This window comes from Serinus canaria, chromosome 4 (assembly GCF_022539315.1).
Source record: "Serinus canaria isolate serCan28SL12 chromosome 4, serCan2020, whole genome shotgun sequence".
NCBI classification, from domain to species: domain Eukaryota; kingdom Metazoa; phylum Chordata; class Aves; order Passeriformes; family Fringillidae; genus Serinus; species Serinus canaria.
In genome coordinates, this window is record NC_066317.1 from 60,475,203 (window position 1) to 60,500,709 (window position 25,507).

Sequence of the window (25,507 nt, forward strand, 5' to 3'; positions counted from 1 at the left end):
TAGGAGGTAAAGCCTTCTAAAGTGTGAAAACCTTCAACTATGGAGCAGCCTCCCAGAGGGCACTGAACTGAGCCAAACTGCTGGTGGTGAGAAACTCCTTCTAGCCAAGACTTCCTGCAATGACCAAAGCCTAGACTTTTATATATTTTCCTTCAAAATCTGCAAGTGGTATTGAGTAGAGCCAAATGCAGGCAAATAGTAATGGCTGAATCTGTATTTGTGTCCATATCGAAACTAATGCTAGAAATATGAGGAATGAGATTGTACAGCAGTGGTTAAATTCTCACATACTGCAGAATAATCAATGGAGTATGAGAGCCCGGAAGTCTGAGCCCTTATGGAGACCAGATGCTTTGGACAATGCATCTGGCTGGACACAGCTTTCCCCAGCTGCTCTTTTGGTCAATAAATCACATCTGTACTTAGCTGATGTACAGACACATATACATGCACTTACTTAATCAAAGTTTGCTGATGTGAATGGTGCCCAAAGCGTGGCCTGAAAGCCACCTGTCATCGATGAAGTTCTCTCTGGTGGTCCCTGGACCTGCTGCCATCACCTTGGGCAGGCATCTAACACACTTCATGCTCCAGTGAGTTCTGCCAGCTGCTCCTTAATCAGACTTCTGGGTTTCCCTACGTTTTTCTAGTCAATTAAAGGGTAAAACCCAAACTCAGAATCTGCTGCAACTGCTTCAAAGCTTTCCAAGGACATTTATCTTTTGAAGGGACTGGAGGAAGGGTGAGTTCAGTCTTATTGATGTATAAGTGTTACCTAATACTGGAGCACCAAGAGATAAACTGGAGAACGTAAGTACACTGCATTGTTTTAAAATAGCAGAGCTGTGAGGACATCAGCTAAGTGCACTGCACAATGTCTTAAACTGTGAGCAAATCTTAACAGCTACAATACAAAACACAAGTATTTTCTGCCTGCCTTTTTATACACTTCCTTGTGCACTACAGCTGTCATATGGAATGGGCAAAATTAAGAGTTAAAATAGCTTACTAGAAATTTGTTACTTCATTTTGTCCAATATGTACCACTTTAGGAACCCATAATTAAACTCAAATCATCTTGGTTGAGGCCAGTTGACTGCTGTCTGCTATTCCATAAAACCTTAACCACAATCTACTATAAAAGACCTGATCACTTTCCAAGAATCTTCCACTTTGTAGCCTCAATTTATTTCATAGTTCAGCCTATATTAATTTTATAACCATCTGCTTGAGAACAGCACTTGTTTCTTTATGCTTCTTGTTCACATTTCTCTTCTTCCTCACTCCTGCAAAGAGCAGTAATATCTGAGCCTGTCTTACCATTTTATTTAAAGAGTCAAATTATTTTAGTCTCTTTGCAAATGACAAACTCTTGATTACTCCTCTTGCAGTCTGGGTGCATCCTTCCAATGTTGGGGGAAGAATTACTGCAGTAAAAGCAATCTTAGAGAAATTCCTAGGCTAGAATGCTATAAAATTTTAATAGCAACGTGCATTTAGGACTGAAGGATAAAAACTCTTACCACATGTTGGAACATCTTCTTCAGCTGATGAGGTCTGTTCATCTGTTGATGGCTTTTTCTTTCCTAAACCAATGATCTTTGTTATTTTTTTCCCTGTTACTTTAGTCACAGTGCCCTTGGCTTCTGTTTTCGAACTTTTTTTCCTCTTCACTATTAAGAAAGCAGAAGTGTGTATTTAGTAGTGTGTGTACACCAACCAATAGAGAGAACCTGAATAAAAACAGAAGTTCAGACAAAAATATCCTGTGCAAGACATAAGGAAGAGCAAAGACAAACAATTGCACAAAGGTTGCAGATTTCAACTAGACAAATATATTCCCTAATAATCTCTGTGTTCTAAAAATCATGGCATTCTGAAGGATAATACAAACAAAACCAATCAATCTTCCAACTTTATTTAATCTAATCAAGCTTCAAGTCTCTTTCCACAGCAGTCTTCATCTAATTCAGGAGTATGACTGAAGTACCTGTATATAAATTCAGCTCATATACACAGCAATAAAAATCCAGTCAGACACTTCTTCAGTGTTTTCTTCAAGGTTCCTGAACACTTTCTCAAAACACTTTAATAATTAAGTACACAAAAAAGATAGAATGTACTTGCTTAGTGAAATGACCTCTTCTGTGTACAATTAGGTTAAGAGATCTTATCACAATCATGAAACATTGGACATTTTAGAAAGGCAAGACTTATGAACTAACTGATAGGAAATTAGTGGGATCAGTATGAATATTCAATAGCTATAAGTTGGCCATTTTTGTGACCATTGGAAAGAAAACCTCTGCTGAAAAGAGGTATTTTGCTAACATCCAGTCCATGCTTTCAAACTTCATTTGATACTAGGAATATTACCACTCTGAGAACTGAAGCAGGTTCAGCTGCTGAATGCAATATGGAAAGGACTATGGATATGGTGTTTAGAAGTGCCTACCTGATTAAAATCCTAATACTTTTTTTTTAAAGAACATTTTCTAAGAGAAAACAGATCCAGAAAAAAACAAGATTTTCTTTGCAAAACCAGAACAAATAAAATAAACTTCAAAAACTGCATTCAGTGGCCTAAACTGGATTCTAGCAACAGAGCAAAAGTCTCTGCTAACTGACAGGGCAGCAAAAATTCCATCAACTTGCCCTGGTATGTGATTTTAATGAACACTTAATTTTAAATAGTTACTAATTGAGCTGCTCTGTCTTTATCCCCAACATATCTATTATTTTTGCAACAGGGAACACTTAGTGGTTATGGACTTGCACAAACTGAGGGAAAAATTGGACAAAATGTTCACATGAGAAATGACTGTGTGAGCTGATGAGCTGGGAAGAAGAATGCACAGCAAATAGAGAAGCAGCTTGGGACTCACCATGGGATAATTTATCATTTAGTTTAATTGTTAGCAATCATGGAACATTATTTAGGAATTGTATCTGTGGCCAAGACTGTACAAATCTGCCAGTGCTGAGGGGGAAAGGCAGCTCTGCAAGTGCTGCCCCACACCAGCTCCACCACATCCAGGTCTAATTATCTTTTTCAAGGGAAGGGTGCTCACAACTTACACTGCTCTCTCTAAACATGCACAAGGCTCCCCTGTTGGAGGGAGGAAGCCACCCATCCCACCAGCTCATGACCCCCTTCCTGGGGGCACAGCACCTGCCCTCAGACAGGTTTCCATCCCACACAGCAGCAGCCAAAGGCTGACTGTGGCTACTGAGGGGCAGATGAAAAGCATTGAAAAAAGCCAGAGACAGAAAATATCATTTCTCTGAGACAGAAGCCAAAAGGATTCATTCCCACAAGCATGAACAGACAGTGGAATAAGCCCATTCTAGTGTTTGTTTTCCTGTCCTGTCTTCTCTTTACATTGCTGATTTTTTTCCCTGCAGAACTGAGAGGCAGCAGAAATAAAGCCTTCATGACTCAATCTTTTTGAGTCTAAGAATATACTAATTGCCCAATTGTCAGTGATTTTTTTCACAGAAGCCTTTTATTCTCATTTCCTTCCCCACAGCAAAGCAAGCAGCTTTAGAGCAGAGCAGAGGCTGGTGGCTGGTGCCAGCTGGAGATGATCATTCACTGAAGCCTCCCTTCCCATGTACTCCCTTCAACACTTGCAATCCATTTTAAAAAGGCAAGGCATAACTTCACCAAAGACACCTCAGTCTTCTTGCAGTCATTAATGCCCATAATTTCTCTTACTATGTATTGAAAGCCAATTTTCAAAAGACACTGGTCTTTTAAATGACCCTCCTTGAGGCACCTAAGCTGGGCAGCTTTTCCAGCTGCATCATCACACCTTCTGCAGGGCACCTGGGCCACCAGGTATTTCTGGACATCGTGGCCAACACAGGTGTTGGGTCACAGGTGATTCTCCAGGTTTCAGAGTTTTATGAAAGCTTAATAAAAGATTTTAAAATGTTAAAAAAAAAAAAAAAATAAAAATGTACCACGACTTTCAGGAACCCACAAACCATGACATTGTCCCATACTGCTCAGAGACCTGAATGGCCAGGAAATGCTAAAAATGACCCAGGCAGGAGATAAGGGACAAGATCAAAAGGTGAGACAGTGCTGGCACCAAGGCCAGCATTGACACTGTGCTCACCCAGCTCACGTTACCCTTCCCTAACAGCAGCAGGAAAATGCTTTATCTAACAGCAAGCTAAGCAAGGCACAGAATTTCTCCTGCTTTGTGGAGGAGGGAAGGGGATGGGGAAGACACCATGAGGATTGAGTGTATTAGAAATAACTTGGCCAGAACTCCCTCTGGATTTGGGATTTACCTTTGTTAGATTATAAGCACTACAGAAAATGCAAAATTATACAAACACATATGTACTCAAAAACTCACTGATACTGCATGACTGTATTTTTAATATAAATAATCATATGTAATATGATAGTTTATATATGAAGGTGTCTGTGCACACACACACATATATTATATATATAAATGCATGGTTCTCTCCTTCCAGTATTTAATGATAGTTTATTTGCTTAGAAGCTTTACACCACTATTTATATTGCCACTATACAGTTACTAAAAAAACTGTTATTTGCCTAGAGTGGCCGCCCAAGTTCTGAAAATCTGTACTTTTAAACACAGAAAAGGCCAAATCATAATTTCTATATTCTGTTTCCTTATACTAATTATATTGATTTTACCTGCACAATAACATCAAATATTGCTGCCAAAATTGAAGGAATCCTCCTTGACATAGCGCAGCTTTCAAGTTAGACTGAATCCTAATAAAAACATTCAAAAACTTTACTTTTTTGGAAAGGTAAAAGTGAGGTATTCCCCTTTCTCTTAGCACACATTACTTACACCAGACATACCTTGTTCTTTACCATTGCACACAGTAGTGATGCCATTTTCCACAGCACCTTCCCCATCTGAGCTTGGCCTCTCAAATGACAACTTCTGCAGGGGCAAAGAGATCAGCTGACACACAATGTTTGCATCTTCATAAAATCAAATGTCATGAGTCCCTTCAAAAATAGACTTACTATGAAATAAAGCACACTTTCAAGCTCTCATCCACTTGGAAGAGAATTAGGAGTTAGTGAAAACTTCAGTTTTAGAGGCCTTAGAAAATCACAGAAACAATAGTATATATTTGAAAGTGTATTAAAAATCAGTGAAATATTCATAATTCACCATATGTATTTCTAAACTCTAAATGTTGCAATAAAGAATTACATGTACCTGATATGAGTAGGGTAAAAGCTTTATCTTTAAAAATGCTTCATACATGCATTTGCAATTACAACTTATCAGAATATAGTGTAATCCTACCAGGTCCTCCAGTATTTTCAGTATGTGCAAGAAAGGCTTTTGAAATAAATTTTTAGCACTGACTATTCTGTGATGGTTAGGCATGAGGTCTGGGCTGATGTAGACAGAGCTTATGACAGCCCAGTTTTGATGACCACATCACTCAGAAGTGGTGAAGCCATGAAGGAGATGTGTAGATTATCACAAGAAAGAATGGATGACCAGATAAACTACACCTTTTCATGGCATGCATTTTAGAAAAAAAACCCCTATTTTCCAAAAACTTTAGGTTGATTTTTCAATATTGTGCAGGTGGGTGCAAACATGCAAACACAACAGCTTCTGGCTGTGAAACCAGGGCTGTCCTGGAACAGCTCCCAGGACCAAAGCAACACCCCCACAGGCAGTGGCACTTCCACCACAGGCAGGGGTGGCACTTGCCATCAGGAACTGGGTGATGAAGCCAGTGGGATTTTTTAGCAGGGACTGCAGGGAGATTTGCTCATATGGATGCCTTAAAGGAGCAGGGGCTTAAACTGGCGCTGGTAATGCACCAATGATTCACTGCAAAGCTGCTCACTTCCCTAATTCCTGCTCTCACATCCTGCTGAGTCAAGGCACTGGAGTAGCCAAGTACCACGTGTGAGTAGCCAAGTTTCTCTACTGAGACACAAATGCTTGGAAGAGTCTGCCAAAACAGTGACCTCAGCATGCCCAGGGAGCTTTTGAGGACTCAATTCCCCAAAATAAGAGACTTTCCCTTAAAACCCTCATCTATTCTTCCCCAGGAGTGACACCCCTGCTTGCTGTTTGCATTTGTTGCAGACCATCTCTGCACCTCAGCACATGCACCAGACCCATTAATCTGCACCCTGCTGTGGCTGGGGAGAGGCTGGACCCAAGCCAGCCTGCTCCTTGTTCAAGGCCAAACAAACTGCCATGGCAGAACCCTCAACTCTGCAGGATGTGTGCACAAATCCAAACAGACCAACACAACACAGGCACTGTGTGCCTGAAACAGCAACACAAGGCAGCAAGGATTTACATCCAGTGTCTCTCTGAGTAATCATAAGGAATTTTGCAGTCACCATTTTGTTAACTTTACCTTTTCCAGCTCCACTTTGTGTACTGGAGAACTAGACAATGGCCCATCAGAGTCTACAGCTCCTGTACAGTTGCTGCACACATCTTTTATAACCTTAGGAGACAAGGCAAAACTTATTAATTATTCATAAAACACAGATCAGAGAGATTAGAAATTATATACAGATGTGAAAGGAGGTGGGAAGGAGAGCCACACTGACATTTACTAGGCTGGCAGGTGTCAGGCAGGCTGACACTACAACTTCTCCATGCTCTCTCCCGAAGTCATTTCATGTATGACCTGAAGGAGACATAAAGTCTAGAGGTGCAGGTTTCAGTTTCTAAGCAGACTATGCTCCAAGGCTCTCCTAAGAGAAGAAACCAACAGCACTGCTGATTTCCATGAGCTAATTTTGCCATATGAACTCAGCTGACACCACCATACTAATTTCATTACAATGATGAGAAAATGGGATCCAAGGTACCTCAAGCCAATAGACAAGAGTTTTATATAATACAAAACTCGTGTACAAAATACACAGATGCTCTTTTTTTGCTATCAGAGAGCTAATGAATTGCTGGTTAGCTCAGAGTTAACATTGCACAGTGGTATTTTTGGGCATTTTTGTATTATAACTGCACATTAACTCAAGAGTTAAAGGTCAAAGTAACTGTAAATATGTTTGTAGCAAACGGAAATGGCACTTTCTGTTCCAAAAATTTCAAGAAAAATCTTGAACCAGGAATTTGCTGGTATTTTGATGGAATTTGAAGAACTTAAAAACCTGAAATTACATCAATGCAAGAATACACAATGAGTAAAGATGTTTGATGATTCCCCATGGCCATGGCTAAGGGTTTTACCCCTTGTTAGGTTACCACCAGCCCATTATCATCCTGAAACTGCTTGTGCTGATGAGAACAGGCTCTCGATCCAAGCTCATGCTGTGTTTCAAACTGAACAATTTTGATGAGGAAACTACTAAAAAACAAAGGATGACACCAAACAGTCCTTTTCCAGCATTTAAGCTCTCTTTAAGGGTGAAGCTAAGACATATCAAATGTTTATGGGCTTACAAAAACCCTTATGCTACTGAGGAGCACATAATAGATTACAGCCATTATACACCATAAAGAAAGGAAGAGCACCAGCCCCATTTTACAGAGGAAGAACCCAGGAACAAAAGAATGATGTCAATGACACACAAAAAGACCTAAGCAAAGCTGGGAGATGAACCTACATTTTTATTTCTGAGCTAGAATCTCAAAACACTTCAGCATGCTTCCCTGACTTTCTGACCTACCCTACATTTTGTTCCAAAAACAAGACCAGCATTTCATGGCATGTGGTGTCCTTTGTAACACAAAATGTAGATGGATCTGCAGCAGAGCACCTCAGAGTTAAAAAAAGCCCTGAACACCCCAAAAATCATAAGATTTTTTCATGTGTCTGTTTTTTTTTTTTTTCCAATCACTGGTCCTCAGTATGGTGTAAATACACTGCTGCTTTCTTCCTAGGGAAATGTGACTGTACAGTTTCTGGGAACATTCATTTCTGTCTCCTGCATGACCCTGATTCAATGGCTTATGTTTTCAGCATCTGCTCACACCACACAGTTAGTTAATTTTGGCAAAGGCAGATTGTAATGGGAGTTACAGACAGAACAGAGGGAAATGATTTGGCAGCACTAGCTCAATAGTATGTGCTAAGTCATGCACTCAAGTAAATCCGGTTCTTATCATACCCCACATATTTAAGGAGAAGCTGAAGTGCTTAATTGGGCTGTAATTAAATTTTGATTTAAAAAATGACACATTGTCAAAAGGGAGCTGGTGGCAGGATCTAAAGTAAATGCATATTCAAGGGTCCAACACTTCATTTGGGTTCAAAAGGTTCACTGGCAAAGACTTGCTCATCACCTTCTGTGTGCACTCTAATTGTGTTCAATGCACAGCACAAAACTCATTCTCCTCCACCTCACCAGGGTGAAATGTCTTTAACATACAATGGTTGCCTGCATGCACTCTCTGTAATTACCTTTGCAGACAGCTGCCATTAAAAATCTGGTTTTCACATGCATATAGCTTTAGCTCAAAATTTTAAGGATAAAACATTCCACCAGTATTGCCAACTTGCATAATTTCAATCACAAGACTCAGAAGTTTTTCTCAGCTTTTTTTATGTTCCATCTTCTGGAGCCATACGAAAACAAAAGATTACCATTTTCATTAAAAAGTAATTGTGAGTGAGAGTGAGGAATGGAGTTCAGCAAACTTTTATCCATTGCAATGAAATGCCTAAAAATATGAATAAATGTATCTCAGTAGATCCAAAAACAGAAAGGGGGAAAAAAGGAATCCCCAAAAGTGTTATTTTTAATAAAATGGCATCATGTGGAAGGGTGCACTGAGAATACCTTTTAAGGGCAAGTATTCCATTATTAGCTTAAGCCTTCTCACACATTAGGGAAAGGAAATAACTCCCTTTTTTTCACCACAAATGCCTTTGTAGATTACATGTACACACACACACAAGTGTGATCTGCCAGGAAAATCAAACTGACATCATAAACAGACTATCTATTCAAATATTTAAAATATAAGAGCAAATGTAATCAGAAAACTGAAGACCCTGTATTTCTTTGGATAGCCTCAAAACCAAATGCATTTAAAATAATCTTTTGTTATTCCACTGCAAGAATCTGAAGTACCACAATTATCATTACCATGTTACCATTAGCAGACCTGGAAAAAGCTTCTGCAACCTGAACTGTATTATTATTCCTTATTTATAGAATTATAGAATCATTTAGTTGGAAAAGACCCCTAAGATAGAGTCCAACTGTTAACCCAGCAGTGCCAAATACATCACTCAACCATGTCCCTAAGTGCCACATCTACACAGTATTTTAAATATCTCCAGGGACTGACTCCACCACTTTCCTTGGCAGCCTGTTCCTTTCAGTGAAGGAATTTTTCCTAATATCCAATCTAAACCTGCTCTGGAGAGACTTGAGATCGTTTTCTCTTTTCCTGTCACATGTTACCTGGGAGAAGAGACTGATCCCCACCTGGCTACAGCCTCCTTTCAGGGAGCAGCAGAGAACACAAAGGTGCCCTTGAATCTCCTTTTCTCCAGGTTAAACAGCCCTAGCTCCCTGAGCTGCTCCTCGTCAGACCTGGGCTTTAAACCTTGAATCCTCAGGTGGATGAGGATATAGATCAGAGTAGGGCATTGAGTGCAGTGACATAAGGTACAGAGGAGAAATATTTGTAGGTAGGAAGCTGGAAAGATTCCCTGCCCTGAGCCATGGGTGAAGTCAGTGGAATTTCTGCCCCATGGTGTGTCTGGAATATTTCTTTCTTTAAAACTATCTTACTACAGAAGCACTAATATTTACTATTAAAAAGTCCATACCTGCATACACCTATAAATTTCTATAATTCTTTTATCTTATTTTAAAAGATACACCAGGACTGGAGGCAAAATACTTGCCCAACATTTATTCTACATGTGAAGTCAGAAAAAGTAAATTAGATTCTTCTGGCTACTTTAAAGTTCCAGGCTCCAGATAAAAAGCCCTGGCTCTGCAATAAAACCAGGCTGCTTGTCAGCCAGCCCCTGCCACACAGAAACCAAACAAATTCTGAGTAAAAGTACATTTGTAGATAGTTCCTTATGGCTGATCTCTCTGGGACCTGTTAAGGACTAAGACTCAAAGTTGTCCTGTGCTTGAGGAGCTTGCAGAGCTCACTCCTGGTGGATACCATGGATGAGCTCAAGCTACAGCCTCCCTACCACAGGGATGTGATTACAGCATTTTTTATCCTCTTGTGTCCTCATGGAACTCCCATGAGAAGCTCTCACTGTTAATATGCTCGAGTTCAAGACAGAAAGCTCACAGCCTGACTGCACATTTGCTTTACTTTATGTAATCAGGGTAAAAATCCAGCCAGTCACCCACCCACTTGTCCCCCTCTGCCCACGTTTTGCAAATACTGGAATTGCTGGGAATGGGATGGGCTGTGTCCCTTGGCTCTGCCACTTAACTCTGGAAATAGGAATATGGCAAAGCTGAAATCTGCTAAAGTACAACACAGCACAGGGAAAGGGTTTGGCTCCAGCTGTAAGTCAGTATTTCCCATTCCTGAAACACTCCTTTTTCACTGCTGGAAGACTACTGCTTTTCTGAGGCTCTCTGTCATTTTGGCAGGACTAAATCCCCATTTTCTCCTTCTTGTGGACCGTTTCATGCGTTAGTGTCAATACCCTCCTCCTTAGGAGAGCAGCAAAACTCCTGTTAGTGTTTTGCAAAGAAGAAATGCCCCAAGGAGTTCACCTAGAGGAAGATCTTAGGCAGGAAAGGCAGAAATTATTCCCATCACAGCCTGTGCTTTAAGCCTCAAAATGAAACTCCCTTTACCTTCTGTACTGGAAAGCATTATTTATCCCTTAGCCTGGAGAGATTAATCTTTCTGCCTTACTGCCATTAGTCTGAGCAAAGGGAGGATGAGACTCTGGCAGCCAAGCAGTCAGTAAGCCTGTCCTTAGTGCCTGTGCATCCCCTTAGAAACACTGTTCTGACTTACTCACCCAAGACAAGCCCTGCATCATTTCTCCTGTGTTATTGCCATGAAGTCCATTGCCATTTATGGCTGCTGGACCAGGCAGAGCCCAGGGAGGAGGCACCCAGAGGCTGGCAGGAGGGTGGCAGGAGGCACTGCTGCTCCAAGGGCAGAGGTGCCCTGTGCCAGGGCAGCTGCACCCCCAGCCTGGGTGCTGAGGAGATGCACATGGCACTTTAGGCTGTGAGCCTGAGCTAGGTGGGATTTAAATGATTTTCCATCCAAAGCTGTGAGTAGGAGAGAGGAGGAATCATATCTAGTGGTGAAAGTCCCAGCCCTCCTGGGTTCTGCTCTGACTGGGACAGCTTGCATTTGTGATTTTAGCCAGGAAACCCCCAAAACAATTATCACTGAGAAAACAAGTAAATAGGATGTTTGTGGTTCTGTATTCGTGGGTGGTTTGCTGGGTTTTTTAACTTTACATATACATCTGGTTCTTTTAAATAATGCATTGTTTTCCATGGTGCTGGTCACACACACAGACTCTGGCTCACAGCCAAGCTGGGATCCCCAGCTCTGCCCACTGGCAGAGTCCTGCAGACTGGTCAAAACTCCCATGTGCAGTTTGGTCTGTCCCCTCTGCAGGTGATGCCCTAAATAGCTCTTATGCAAACTCACTGACCTTGCTGTGACTTGAACTGAGGTATTTCAAACCATCTGATGGAGATAACAGGGGTGTAATTCCTGAGAGGTTTCATTCAGTCTGCTCAGCCTTCAGGGGTAGTGATGATGGGCAGTGGAGAAAGAACCTGGCCTAACTGCCTTGGGTCACAGTACATTCTTTAAGTTTCTTACAAATTAACAAACACTGCACGGAAATCACTAGTACTAAGTATACAACCCCAAAAAACACTTTTCTTAGTCAGTTTTAGGGCTTGACCATTCAGCACTTGATTCTACCCAGCTACAAAATGCAGATAATAACCTTTTTGGGGAGTATTACATAAGCCAAGAAAGAAATGCTTGAAGTGTTGAAGATCTCTAGCTGGAGATTCCCATAGAAAGCAAAAGCAGCCACACCGTGTTTACAGTTACAAGCTCAATTTTATGCTGATATAAACTGGCTAAAGAACAGCTCTGTCAGTAGTTTACTCTTCAGTAAAACTGTCCACATAAAGACTGGAGGCCAGAAGTTACTTGATTACCTTCACTAAACTCAGGACAGTGAAAAAAAAAGAGATGTTTCCATAGACTTTCATAAGAGATAACATGCAGTTAATCAGAGAGAAAAACTGGGTAGGTGAACCAGCTAAACAGCCCAACAAGGAATGCTGCAGAGCCTCTGGATGACTGGATACAGTCACAACCATGATTTTATTCTCTCTTCAGGGCAAAATATCCTCCTTATGATGACAAGTTCAGAACTGGCTGAGCATTGTCAAAATGACAGATGAAGCAATGTCTCCTTATGGCTGGAAGATTCACTGCTCAATTACAGACCCTCAGTTGGAGAGATTGCTGCACAGTGGCAGAGCACCACAAAATGAAGAGAAGTTAACTAAGGGTGCCTGATGGTAGGGAAAAATGAAAATCAAGGCCAGTACTTCAGAATGATAGATTACACCTCATGCATGATAAATCAGAAATACATTTTTGCAGGAGGAATGTTAGGAGGAAGAGAAGACCTTGGGACTGTGACCACTTCCTTCTTCTACCAGTTTTCTCCAACAAGTTACCTCAACTGAATTTCTTTGGCATCCATGTACTTCTAATAAGGAGTGCAGTTTTCTGTGGCCTGGTCTGAGCCTTCTGCACACAGAGCACATTCATCTGTACAAACTAATCCACTGAACAAGCACCTTCTTGTAAGGTCATCTTACCAGCCCTTTTATTTTTAATGCAGCATTTCCCAGGGATGCTGACAAATAAGTGTAGCTTTTCCACTCTGTTGGATGTGCTGAGACAAACAGGAAAGTTTCAGACCTTACTTGACCACAAAAGGGTGCACAGATGCACACATACTCAAGCACACATGGAAAAAGATCATTTTTGGGTCAGAGTGTGTGACTGCACACATTTTTTTCATGTACATTTTTGTGGGAACATTTTAGGACTCAAGTCTGGAAAATTCCACCCCTTTTTGTTGCCCACCATATTACAGAGATGATCTCAGCTCTAGCCTGAATTTATACTAGCTTTGTTCCTTCCTCTGAAATCTTGACAGGCTCTTTGGTGACATCAGCTATCTGTTTTCATCAAGCATTTGTTAGCTGGTAAATCTGAAACTCCCTTTGTGGTTTCCAGTCTAGACTTCAATTTGCACTATGTTTATCAGTTGGGGCTTTCTTGGTGTCATCTTTACAAAAAAAAGGGTCCAAAGTATTCTACATCAGTGACCTCTTTCATAGTGTAAGAATGTCCTACACAAAGCCACACGTGATTTTCAGAAGCTAATTTTGAGTAAGGCTTGAATGATCTAAACATAATTGCCTATATAATATTAAAAAAAAATCTTAAATATTGGTGTATTTTAAAAAATACAGAAAGCAATGCTTATTTTATTTCTCCAAACGCCATAGTTCTTCTGGAAAACACTGGAGCTGCTGCAAGAGCTGCAGAGATCATTTCTGGTTAGCTGTGGGAAAGGCAATTTCTGCAGAAGCAAAGGGCTGAAGCAGCACTGAGGACTTGGAAGTTGAGTACAGTAACACTGCCATGTACTTGAAAGATTTCATGAATAGAGAGCTCTGCAGCATGAAGGAGCTAAATAAAGTGCTGTCAGACTGCCTCCAAATGCTTTGCAGACACACAGAATACACAACTGTGTGAACATGAACTGCACAAAATCCCTCTTTTTCTTCTCATTTTGAAGCAGCAGGAATGCATCTGGGATATGGAAAAATCTAGTACTGCTCTGCCTGCCTGTGTGGGGATGCTTTATATACAATTTAAAAAAATAAAACCCTTTTTATGAAAGAACGTCTGATAGATGCCAGTGAATTCAGCATTACTAAATCCAGAACACAGGAAATAAGGGTGCAGCTCCTATGATCTAATTACAGCGGAATTCCCTTGCAAGGGAACATGACTTATGAACTTCTCTTCATTCCAATCAGTGGTTTTGAACTGCTAGCTGAACTAGTGGGACACTTGCATGACTTTAAAACTTAGGACAAGATACTGCTGTTAGAAGAAGCCTAACAAATACATGGCTGGGATTAGTTGCCATTAGAACGACAAGAGAGCATTTTCTAAGCTAGGATACAAAGCCACAGTCAAAACCAAACACACATAAACCTCAAACCCCCAAAAGGTATATTCAAATATTGCAAAATAGGAAATTACAGATTAACTTTCCATTTAGTGCATTAGCCCACAGCAGAATTTATACCACTTAAGCTGCATTTTATGTCTCCCTCTTCTGCAGAAAAACTATCTGCCATCAGGAAATTCCTATGTGTTTAATTCAATTGTATTTGGGGAAATACAATTTATTCTTAGAAAAATAAGTACCATATAAGGTTAGATCAGAGCACAGCATGAAGAATGCCTGATGGGTCTGATGCATTCAGACTTATACATGTATTTAAAAGGCTGGATTTCAAGGTCTTAAAACAGTTGCTACTGCAACTGCAGTGATAGTTTCCCACACTACTTGACTGACCTCCACCTCTGAGACTGGCAAAGTCCAACATAAATAATCTGGTTAGGATCTGTATCTGCAGCCCTTGCCTTGGGATTTTCCATGTTTGCAGACATTGAACAGAAAGGAATGGAAGATGACAAAATCCCATTTTCTCCAAAGTCTGCATTCGCAGGACAAACCATAACAGATGATACCTTGCTAAACCAGAATTAGGAAACTTGAATGTCCTTCAGGAAGCTGCAGGATTTTTCTCCAGCCAGAGCATTTCAAACAGGTATCTCCTCAGAGAATCTTCTTTTTAAAAAGGTGACACTATGCCAAAAATAGTATCGGTACCAGCTGCCTCCACCTGAGGGAATGTGAACCTTCCACACCTTAGGTGTGCCCTAACAACCAAATCTTTCTGGAAAATGAATTGGAGAAGAAGATGGAGGGGAATTTGCCACCTCTCCTCTCTGTGCCAGATTATTGTGCTCTCAGTAGTGAAAACCATCACAGCAGCAGCACTGGGTTAACCCTGAGGAATTGCTTCGAGGCCTGAACCTAAAGTCTGTATTTCTGCAGTCCCAAAGTAGATGGGATTTAAGTGGTCTGGGTTTGTGTGGAAGTTGTTATCTGTGTCTCAGTTTGCACACAGCAACTGAGCAATGTGAACACTGTGGGTAGTTTAAAAACTCCTGGTCAGAAAAGGTCCCTTACCTTTAGCCACTGTTCTGCCTGCTCTTTGCTCTGCACTGCCAGAACCAGGGCATCTGCTCCTTGGTGAGAGATTTTCAGCTCATGCTTCTTCTTTTTGCTGTCTTTGGGAATGTAGGTGATACTGCAGTCATTCAGGAACAGCTCCATCTGGGGCTGCTGGTCCTTGGAGCTTTTGTAACACTAAATAAACATAAGGGAAGTCCCAGAGTTAGATATTATATTTCTGAATCTTGGGGGCAAACTCTTATCATGTAGAAATGCTATATTTTTAATTCCTAAAATTTTGAATATATTTGACACATACCACAGAGTTCAGCCAGAGCAAACTCATCCACTCTGTAGAGCAAAATTACTTCCAGACTGACAATAAAGATGCCTCTTATTGCAGGACAGGTACAACATATGGAGAGCATCAAGAGCATTGTCCTTATGACTCAACCTTGACCTTGGTCAGGTAGGAAGAGGGTGATTTAGGATATCTGTTCACATATAGCAGCACAATAAACTTGTAACTTAACAACTTTAAATCCCAGATTTTACCTTGCCCTCCAGTGACAGGCCACCATATGAAGGCAAATCTACATCAGTGCCTACACACTGCAACTGCAAGGTCACTGGCACATGCCTTACTGACCTGATCATTTTCTTGAGATAAGTAAAAAAAACCTTACACTTTTTCAGTTAATACAAATAGTCTCTGCAGAAATTTCCATGCTACTTCACTTTGTAAGCTCCTGGCTACAATGCTGTACTTACATTACTTCCCTCATCAGTAACAGCCATTTCCTGCTGGGTCACTGATGGCCTGTTCTCTGCTGGAACTGGTGATCTGAAGACAGAGGGCTCCCTTTTTACATCACTTGTCCTACAGACCCAATCTCCATTCCCACCTTCCAACCCACCAGAACAGCTGAGGCTCCCAAAGACTGCAGAACAATGTGTAACTTTCCATATGAATGTACAGTTATTTTATATACTTATGTTAACTGTGCTTTCACTCATACAAATAAGCACTAAGGCTGAAAAGACATCTGGTAATAAAGGGGTGTCTGACAATCAAGAAGACTAACTAGTATCTGCATACAAAGAACAGCTGGGCATTTATGTGAATAGAGAAAAGCACATGAACTTCTGCATGTCTGCAGCAGCATTCATGCCAGGATGCAACTGGCTGGAAGAAAATTGATAAAAGTATGCTATAAACACTACAAGTTAGGCTGAGCCAATACAGCCAACTCTAAACCAGTTTCTCCAGATCACTGACAAGCCTTCCCTCTCCAAAGCCCATTACACCAAAGTTTCTCCAATTTGGTCACAGATTTTTCATTTGCAACATTTAAAAAATAATAAGCTTTCAAGCCATGAAATCTTGAAGATATACAACATTATTCATTTTAAGAACCAATAAACAGCTTGTAATTCCTTTTATATTAATCTAAATATTTTATTTAAAATTATACATTGCTAAAACTGAAGCATGTATATATTCTTTTAGTGAAAACTGAGACTTTAAGTGAAAAATGAGTCCCTAACAGACTTTAGGTGAAAAGTAATTCCCTACTAAAAGTTATTTCTAATGTCTAATTCTAATTAAAATAATTTTGTTTTATGATGACAGCTGCATTTGTGACTAATCTCTGAGAACACATATTTGTTTTACTTGCATATCTCATAAGTTAACTGTCCAAGCCCTCCTTCAAACAATAAACCAATCTTGTGTAACTTGGTCGTCAGACTCCTATTGTGACTTCTATTTTCTTAATCCCCATTATAGAATTACTGAAAGATGATCCCTATAAGGAAAAAAAAAAGCTTTTTGGACCACACATGTGGGTAAAGGAAATGAAAATATAAAAAATAACATATTTCTATATGGAACAATAAATGTAATTGTAGAACAAATGCTGTATGACTTCAGGGAAAAAGTTGTTTCTCTGTCTCTTCCCTTCCTTTCTCCAAGCTGTTATCAGATGGTCCTGAAATCTGATATGATACTGATATACAGTGATAAAAATGTGCATTAAAGATAATGGCATTATAAGAATATAATAACAGCTGAATCAGAATGAACTTTTTTTTAACATTTAAATACAGGAGGATACAAATATTAAAGCTACTACAAACTAGCAAATTCATTCCAACTGTACTTTCAGGAATCTCTTACCTCTATGTCACATCCTGCTACTTTCTATACTGCCATAAGCACAAATGTACTTGGAAAGTGAACACACCCAAACTACACCGTACCACTGTAGAGCAGAGGTTCTACAGAAAATGTTCTATAACTTGTTAATCAGCTTTTAACATTTGGGATAGTGCAGTAATTGTTATGTAATTAGGTACAATGGCTGGAAGCACCGTATCAGAAGGCAGGAGCACCAAGGACCCCAACTTATTGATTAATTTAAGCATTAGTTTGCTCATAACAACACACAGTAAATGCTTCCCTCAATTAAGGTCTCTTTTAATAAAACAAAAATACATCTGTGAGCGGGTAATTCATGGAATCTTTCACTGGTGCCTCCAATCAGAAAGAAGCATAACAGATTTGCTTAAGGAATAAATCCATCCACTTGTTTCTGTCCCTTTTATAATGCAGCTGTGCATAATGTGAATACTGCATCATAATTGCTGCAGAACAGATGGCAAAGGTTTAGTTTAAAGTGTGTACATCACCACAGCATATGCTGCCAAGTGAATTCTCAGTCCAACAAGGGACTTTTCTCTCCAGCAGTCTGATCCAACAGTTCACACACAGAGCTCCCTATGAGATTTTTTTGTCCGCAGGGAATGAAAGACTGGATTTACAGTTTCAGCAACTATTTTTTTCCAAATTAAATATTTTAGAAGATAATGGGCCAGATGTTCTTTCCAATATGAGAGAACTGCTGGGGTTCAAGCTTAAGTGAAATAAAAATCAAAGTTCTAAGTGGTGAAATGATACACTTATAATTTCAGTGCTTTTCTGCTTCTCCGGTAAATCATGACCGAACTCTTTGGTAAGGTTACTGCAGACTTGGCCACTGTTTGCAGAACATATTCCAAAAATCAGATTCCTGTAAAAATAAATACAACATTTAAAAGGTATAATGAAAATATAGCTAGCTAAAAATAAGAATTACCAGTAGTTTGTTTTCTTTGATAACACACAGTAGTTTGGTCCATTGCCCAAATCGTTTTTTTCTAAGAAGGAAGGCACAGATTTTGGCATCCTTCACCAGATCCATAGAGGCTTCCTCAGAAGGCCACTGATGTCTCATTTTCTTCCCCTTTCCATCCTCCTCTTCTTCATCATAGGATTCGTAAGAGCTGCTCATGGCATCTGAGTCATAATCTTTAATAAAAATGTAAAAGTGTTAGGTTAAAACACTTAGCCATGAAGCATACTGAAATAACTGAAAACCTCAAGAAGGTTCATTTTAAGTGAAAGCTTTTGAAAGTCAGCCATGAGCAAGTTACTGTTTCAGTGCTCAGTAATATCAGTGCATTAAATTAATTAACCATAAGATTCTTTGCCAAGACCCATACAGACACCTTGTGAATTTTAATGAAACAGGAAGCTGGGAATACATAGCTAGAATTTTAGGTAGTGTTTCACCATCTTCAAAATATTATTTGACAGATAGCTTCATTTTCTGTAATTCTTTCACAGAGAACCATCTCCATCTTGCTTTAGTACATCACATCGAGAAACAAACACCCCATATGGAAAAGGTCATAAGAACACATTATGGGGCAGGATCTCCCCACCATAACATTTCATGTAATTCCCAAATACAGACAAGTAAGTCATACACACTCTTGTTTTCATCCACATGCAAGCACTTATTTACAAGCCAATCAGAGGGACTTGGGAAGGTTAGAGATATTTCATTTTCATGACTATGTTCTGCAATTTTCTTCAGTGCTTGTTTATTTTTACAGGTAAGACACATGGTATGTAAGTCTCCTTGCTATTAATGACATTACAAAAATATTCCATGGGAATGTTTACTTAAAATAATTATATCTATCCCAATTGCTGCATTCTTGCACTTCTTCTACTTCAAGCACTTTTTTTTATTTTCTTCTCCATCTCAAATACTCCAAACAGCTAAGGTTTTATCTTTGAATGTACTTTGGTACCTGATTTGAATTACCACAGAAATGTATTTAGTGGACATTTTGCATGAGTGAAGATGTATTACTAATTGCACAATTGAATTTAAAAACAAATTCATTAACAGTGACCAGAGGAATTCTTTTAACACAATTTTTAAGATATGATAAAGCTCAGAACATAAGAAAATATAATAAAATCTCAGCAAGTGAGATGCTAACAGAGCTTTAAATGTCTGGAGATATATATATATTTTTAAATTATTGAATTATTATTGAACTTTTAAGGCTGATATCCTAATTATTTTTATGCATTTAAATGGTTAAGTACAATAAGAAATCAGCTTCATACTTTGTCTTGTTTTTCCCTAGGTGATATTTAGCAGTGCTATTAATATTTTTCTGCCTGAGCACAGCTCTTGTTTAACAACAAAACCCAAGTCAGAAGCTCACTGGGTTACAGGGAATAGCAGGACCACCCTGCAGAATTTCAAGGGAGGAAATGAAGAAAAGAGTGATTCTGCTGCTCTTCTAAGTCCATATGTTCTTTCATTTGCTTTCCAGCACATGAAACTCTTTCTTACCTTGAATTTCTTAGGTTAATTAAAAGCTGCTAGATAACATCAGTTTGTGCAGTATACAGATGAACAGTATTTTAGTTTTAAGGTGACTCCTATGCATGTTTTAAGAATAGAGAGATAATTTAAAATAATTAAAATGGCTATAAAACAAGGGAAGATACGCCTTTAATCTTTGGACCACAGAAAATAATGATTAGTGATAAATCAGCCCTACACAAGTAATAAATTACTCCAGCCAATAAAAAAAGCAGCAAAAAGATGGTACACAAATGACCCTGTGTAAAGGTCACAGCAGTCACTGCAGTGTTTCATCAGGGTGCTCTCAGCACAGCTCCACTGAAGTGCACAGCTCTTTGGGGAAGTCTTTGGGTGTGAAAAAGAACATTTGGGTGTTGCAGAAGGACATTCTGGTAGACAGCCAGAGGTAGCCCTCTGCCTACTGCTCTGAATGAGTGGTCACAAAACTACTGCCATGGGCATCACACATGACTTCTGGGAGCTGCTGTGACAAATCCATCCCTTTCCACAATGTGTCATCAGAAATGCTGCAAATCACATCTTTCCAACAGTTCCTTTTTTTTTCCTTCCTTTTTTATTTGTCTATTTTAGTAAGCAATTCAGTGCAATAGAGGCACAGCAGGCAGATGTGCAGGTCAGTACCTGTTTCTGAGACCTCCACATTCACAGTGTGATCAATTTAGAGGGGCTTACTCTGGGCAGTAGCTAACTCTGGACTCCTGGTCCAGTGTGCCCATTGTCTCATTGTCTGTGGTTCAAAGCAGTCTAAAAGGTTAAGGTCTAATTTGGACCCTCTGTCTGCAATAGGTGCTGAAACCTGTTTATGTGCTCCTCCCTTGAGTACTAAGTTTAGTTTTCTGTAAAAGGAGCCTGGTTTGAGCACACCAAAACAGTTCTGCAAACCAATCCAATGCACACCAAAACAGTTCTACAAACCAATCCAATGCACACCAAAACAGTTCTGTAAACCAACCCAAGGCACACCAAAACAGTTCTGTAAACCAATCCAATGCACACCAAAACAGTTCTGCAAACCAATCCAATGCACAAGACATCTGCAAACCAAAAGGCACACAAACAGTTGAAACCATCCAGGCACCCAAACAGTTGCACCAGCCAAGGCATGGCCAGCAAGGATAACCAGAATGGCCCAAAATGTCAAAGTGACTCTTATGACACATCACCACAGCACCAAGAGAGGTGGAGCATTGAGCACTGGAGTTACCAACTGCTCAGAAACTGCCTAGAAATATCTTACTCACTGGAAGTGATGTACTCAGGAGCCTTCCCAGGACTAAGTGGCACTGCCTCTTCATAGTAGCCTTCAGGAAGGGAGGATGTTGGCAGTGGTGGAGGCCCATTATCTGGTGGCTAAATGAACAGGAAAAAAAAAAAAAAAAAGAAAAAGTGATTACAGACCAAGAAGGTGTTAAATTAAACATGGACAGAACATCTGCTCATGATCAGTGCCAATGCAACCAGCTTCATAAACCCTGCTCTTCTGGCTATTTCTTACATTAACTATCTCTAAAGGCAAGGCTCTGGAGGGCTCATTTAGATGCTCTGCAAGGTAGCATCTTTTAGATGAGAAGAAAGCCCAAATCTCAAGTTCCTCCCTCATATGTTATTATAATTAAACAATAATAAGTAAAGATTGAGATATGAAGCAGTAAAGCAACTTAATTATGCTTCATAACACACTGACACATTTTTAAATGTATCATTATTATCCAGACCTTTACCTCCACTCATGATAAGGAAACAAAACCTTCTTACACATCCTCCAACTGAGTCCTTTGGAGATGACAAACACTGTAGACTCCTTCTTGTCATTGCTAAGGATGGCAAGATCAATACTACAGCTACATTAAAAGAGTTTTTCTTTACAACAGCATTAAGTGGTAAAAATGCTGAAAAGATATAGTTGTCCATTTAAATCTAATGGGTCTATGTAGGAAAGAGATTTCTATGCACAAAATACTTTACGGTGTTAAGGTTATTTTTTAGCATTTTACACCTAAAATAATTCACATTAGGGCAGCAAACAGCAATTTGGTTGGACACTGTAGGAAAGTTAAACAGCAGGGGCTGGCAGAGACTAAGGACAGAAAATTGAACCATATTTTCATGATAGGTGTTTCTTCAGTGGCAAATCAATTCTTAATATACATATTAATGTTTATAATGCTATTTCTACATAGTGAAAAGTGATCCACAAACCAGGAACAGTTTGAAAAATCAATAAACAATTACATGATAAAATAAATATGTCAAATAATAGGTCAAATTCTAAAATGCTTCCTTTAAATATAAACCTGCTTTTAATTTAAAACTGACCAACTGGTGGTACGTTGATATAATAACAAAGTAAATTTAGTACTCTGTGACTTCTTCCATATGACTTTACTGTTCTATTTCCTTAACAAGTACCAAAACAACTCTATTTTATGGAACCCATACATATTTGCCCCAGGTTTTTAGTTTCGTATTTATGTGTTAGAGAAAATACTGAAGCCTTTTTCAGCACCAGTGGCTTATTTCATGATTACAAAAATTTAACTTGCAAGCAGAGTTGTATTTCTGCAGTAACAGTTTTTCAATATATTTTTTTTATGGAATGACAGAGATGCAATGGTGTTTGTCTGCACTGGACTGATCTGGGGTAAACTAAGGGAATAAAGGGAGATGCTGAAGTGAGAACCTGGTCAGATACAGAGGTACAGACACTTTTGGGCTGTACCTCAGGTGGGCTGACCTGTCTAGCAGAGCCTTCTTCCACATCACACCAAGGAGGCCACAGGGACTGTGCTCCTCTTTTGCTACAGACCTGAAGTTACCTGGGAGGAGCCTGAGCTTTAATAACATGTGCCATTACCTGCAGTGAAATTACTTCTGTGGGCACTTTCAGGGCTGGATTCACCTTTGAATATTTCAAAGCTAGACATCTCCAAATCTCATTGCTGATTACACTCCCACACCAGTCCCCCAGTTCTTGACACTATCACTAAATGAGTCCCAGCCTTAGAGTGCTCTGTAGTCCAATTCCCAGCAAGGAGGTTCTTCCACCTTGCAGGTAAGTGCTTGTGCATTCCCAGAGTGCAGGAAGGCAAGGAGCTAGTGACTAACCCTGCCCTTCAGCTCATCCAGCATGGACTTACCCTTGCACACCAAGGAAAATGAAAAACTTTTCATAAACAATGAACTGATTCACAACTGAACACAGAAATCCCTGGTCTGACTGAAATTTACACCAATATTACTTCTATTATCAAATGATACAGCCAACTTCTTATGTCACAATCAATTACCAAATTACAGTTGGCAATTACTGTTACCTATGATGTGAACCAAATGAGATTCCCTCACAGACCAGATTTCCTAGAGAAATTATCTGTCAAAGCAAAATACAGAAAAAATATGGCTTTTAGTATAGTGATCCCATAATTTTGCTGAAAAAAAAATCCAATTGACAACCTGCACATCATGACAAAATAAATGAGTCTTTCAAGGTTAGCTGCTGCTGCACAACAGCCATAAGGGACATTAAAAATTATTACATGTTCATTACTGTTGGAAAATTGACAGCAATTAATTTGCTCTACACATATCACCTCTGTGTAGCCTGAAGTGCTAAACACAAGGCAGAACTGCCTCCAAAGAGTTGATTTCCCCCTTCACACAAGTGGGTGAACCTTGTTCTCATTAACTGGGGTCACAGTTTGTTCCTGGGGCAGTATACATTCATATCACCCTTTTCATTAGACAAATTAATTTCTTGGTCTAGCCTTAGACCATTTTTTCCATCAGGTGCATACAATATATGAAATTCCTATCATTATTGAACCTCATTCACCCAGGAAATACATGTCCTGAGTCATTCCAATTCTGACTTGACACAGCACCAAGGTTTCAAAGCTGTATTTTATCCCAGGACAAATGAGAAGTTCCAATAAAGATCAGGAGGGGAAAAAAAAAATCCTTGTTTTTAGACAAAATGTTATTCAGAAAGAAAGAAAAAAGGAAATGAAACACAAATGGTGCTTGTCTGATTTCAACCCTGCTGGAGCACCAGTTACTTCATACAGCTGAGGAGGGCTGGGCTCTGCAGCCAAGGTCAACACAGATGGAATCCATTGCTGAATTAACTGGGCCCTCCTCTCTGAAATGCATTTTGCAGTGCTTGCCATAACAAAGTTGAAAACAATTATAAAAAATTATTTTTTTAAAAGGGAGAAACAGAAACATCCAGCATTAAATACTTTCTGATAAAAGTGGGGCTGCTTTAATATTGAAAAAACCCGCAATTGATTAAATACAAAATAAAATCTCACTCAAATCTGTACCATAAACAACTACATCTTTTGGCAGCTATGGAGTTTATGAGTTTGACCACCAAGATATGTAAAAAACATATATGTGTGCATTCTGGTATTAGTTACTTAAATTATAGTTCTTTAATGTTTTTACTATTGCTTGTTGTATTGTTTCATTCTTTCCACTCAGCAATTTTTAGTGGAAGAATTTTGATGAAGTTATGAATCATGAATGAAGTCTTTATTCAATAAATTTTCTATAGTTTACCTGAAAATATAAAAAGGCCATAAACCCCAAAAAATTATTTACATATTCTGTAAAAAGATTAAATTTTAAAAAAAGACCAGAACATGTGTAGCTTGAGTGGTATCAGGAGGAAAGACCTGGCAACCTGCAAGGAAGGCATCAGCATGAATTTCTCCTTTTTTGTTTGTTTTGTTCTGCTTTAAAGAGAGGCAACAGAGAAAAAGCCTAGAGAATGCTGTCTCTCTAGCTAAACCACCTCTCTCAGTCACAGAAATAAGAACAGAGAAAAGAAATTGACATTACTTTTATCTCCTTGGAGGAAACAGGACAAAGATGTAATATGTTGTTGCCCAGAACAATAACAGCAATAATGAAACAGCACTGATGAAGATGTTTGTCAGGTCCTGGGTTTGAGACCAACTGAGAGCTGCTTTAATTGAAACCAAGCAGCAGATGAGGTGATCATTACACTACAGAGCTGAGATCTCTGATGGAATTAGAGACTGGATTGTGCACAGGATGCCCAATTCCAGCTGACAGGATTGATTGTTAAGAGAGAGAAACAAAATGGTAAAATTTGTTATCCTACTGACTCTGAAACAGACTTGTATGGACTTTTTAATTTATTGGCATATTATGATCTTCACCTGCCCACCTGTGTTCCACAGACCACAAATAAACTCTTTCTTCCTTTATCCTAAGAGATACACTACTTTTTCCCCCCTTTCTGTCCAAGGGTACTGAGCAAGGTAGTAACTTTATCTTACAGGTGGTCTGATAATCTGGTGACAATATGGAAAGCGGTCTCAGTGACAAAGGAAAATAAATGTCAGTGTATAGAGGCCTGAGGATATAAAATCACCTCATACCCCAGTGAAGTCTTACACTCTGCAGAAAATAGAAAGAAACACCTTCCTTTATGCAGTGATTTGGGATGTGGAGATTCCAGTGCAAAGCAG

At 39.4% G+C, this 25,507-nt stretch overlaps 1 protein-coding gene across 2 annotated transcripts in view; it reads right to left on the bottom strand.

Moving 5' to 3' along the window:
* AFAP1 (actin filament associated protein 1) overlaps positions 1-25,507 on the bottom strand; it is a 107,114-nt gene that overhangs the window by 18,866 nt on the left and 62,741 nt on the right. For both annotated transcript variants that reach the window (XM_050973342.1, XM_050973341.1), the window contains exons 4-9: positions 21,251-21,359; positions 18,414-18,625; positions 15,292-15,471; positions 6,403-6,495; positions 4,859-4,943; positions 1,524-1,673 (exon numbers count right to left, since the gene is read on the bottom strand). In XM_050973342.1, the coding sequence (XP_050829299.1) occupies positions 1,524-1,673; positions 4,859-4,943; positions 6,403-6,495; positions 15,292-15,471; positions 18,414-18,625; positions 21,251-21,359 (829 nt within the window). The remainder of the gene's footprint in view (positions 1-1,523; positions 1,674-4,858; positions 4,944-6,402; positions 6,496-15,291; positions 15,472-18,413; positions 18,626-21,250; positions 21,360-25,507) is intronic.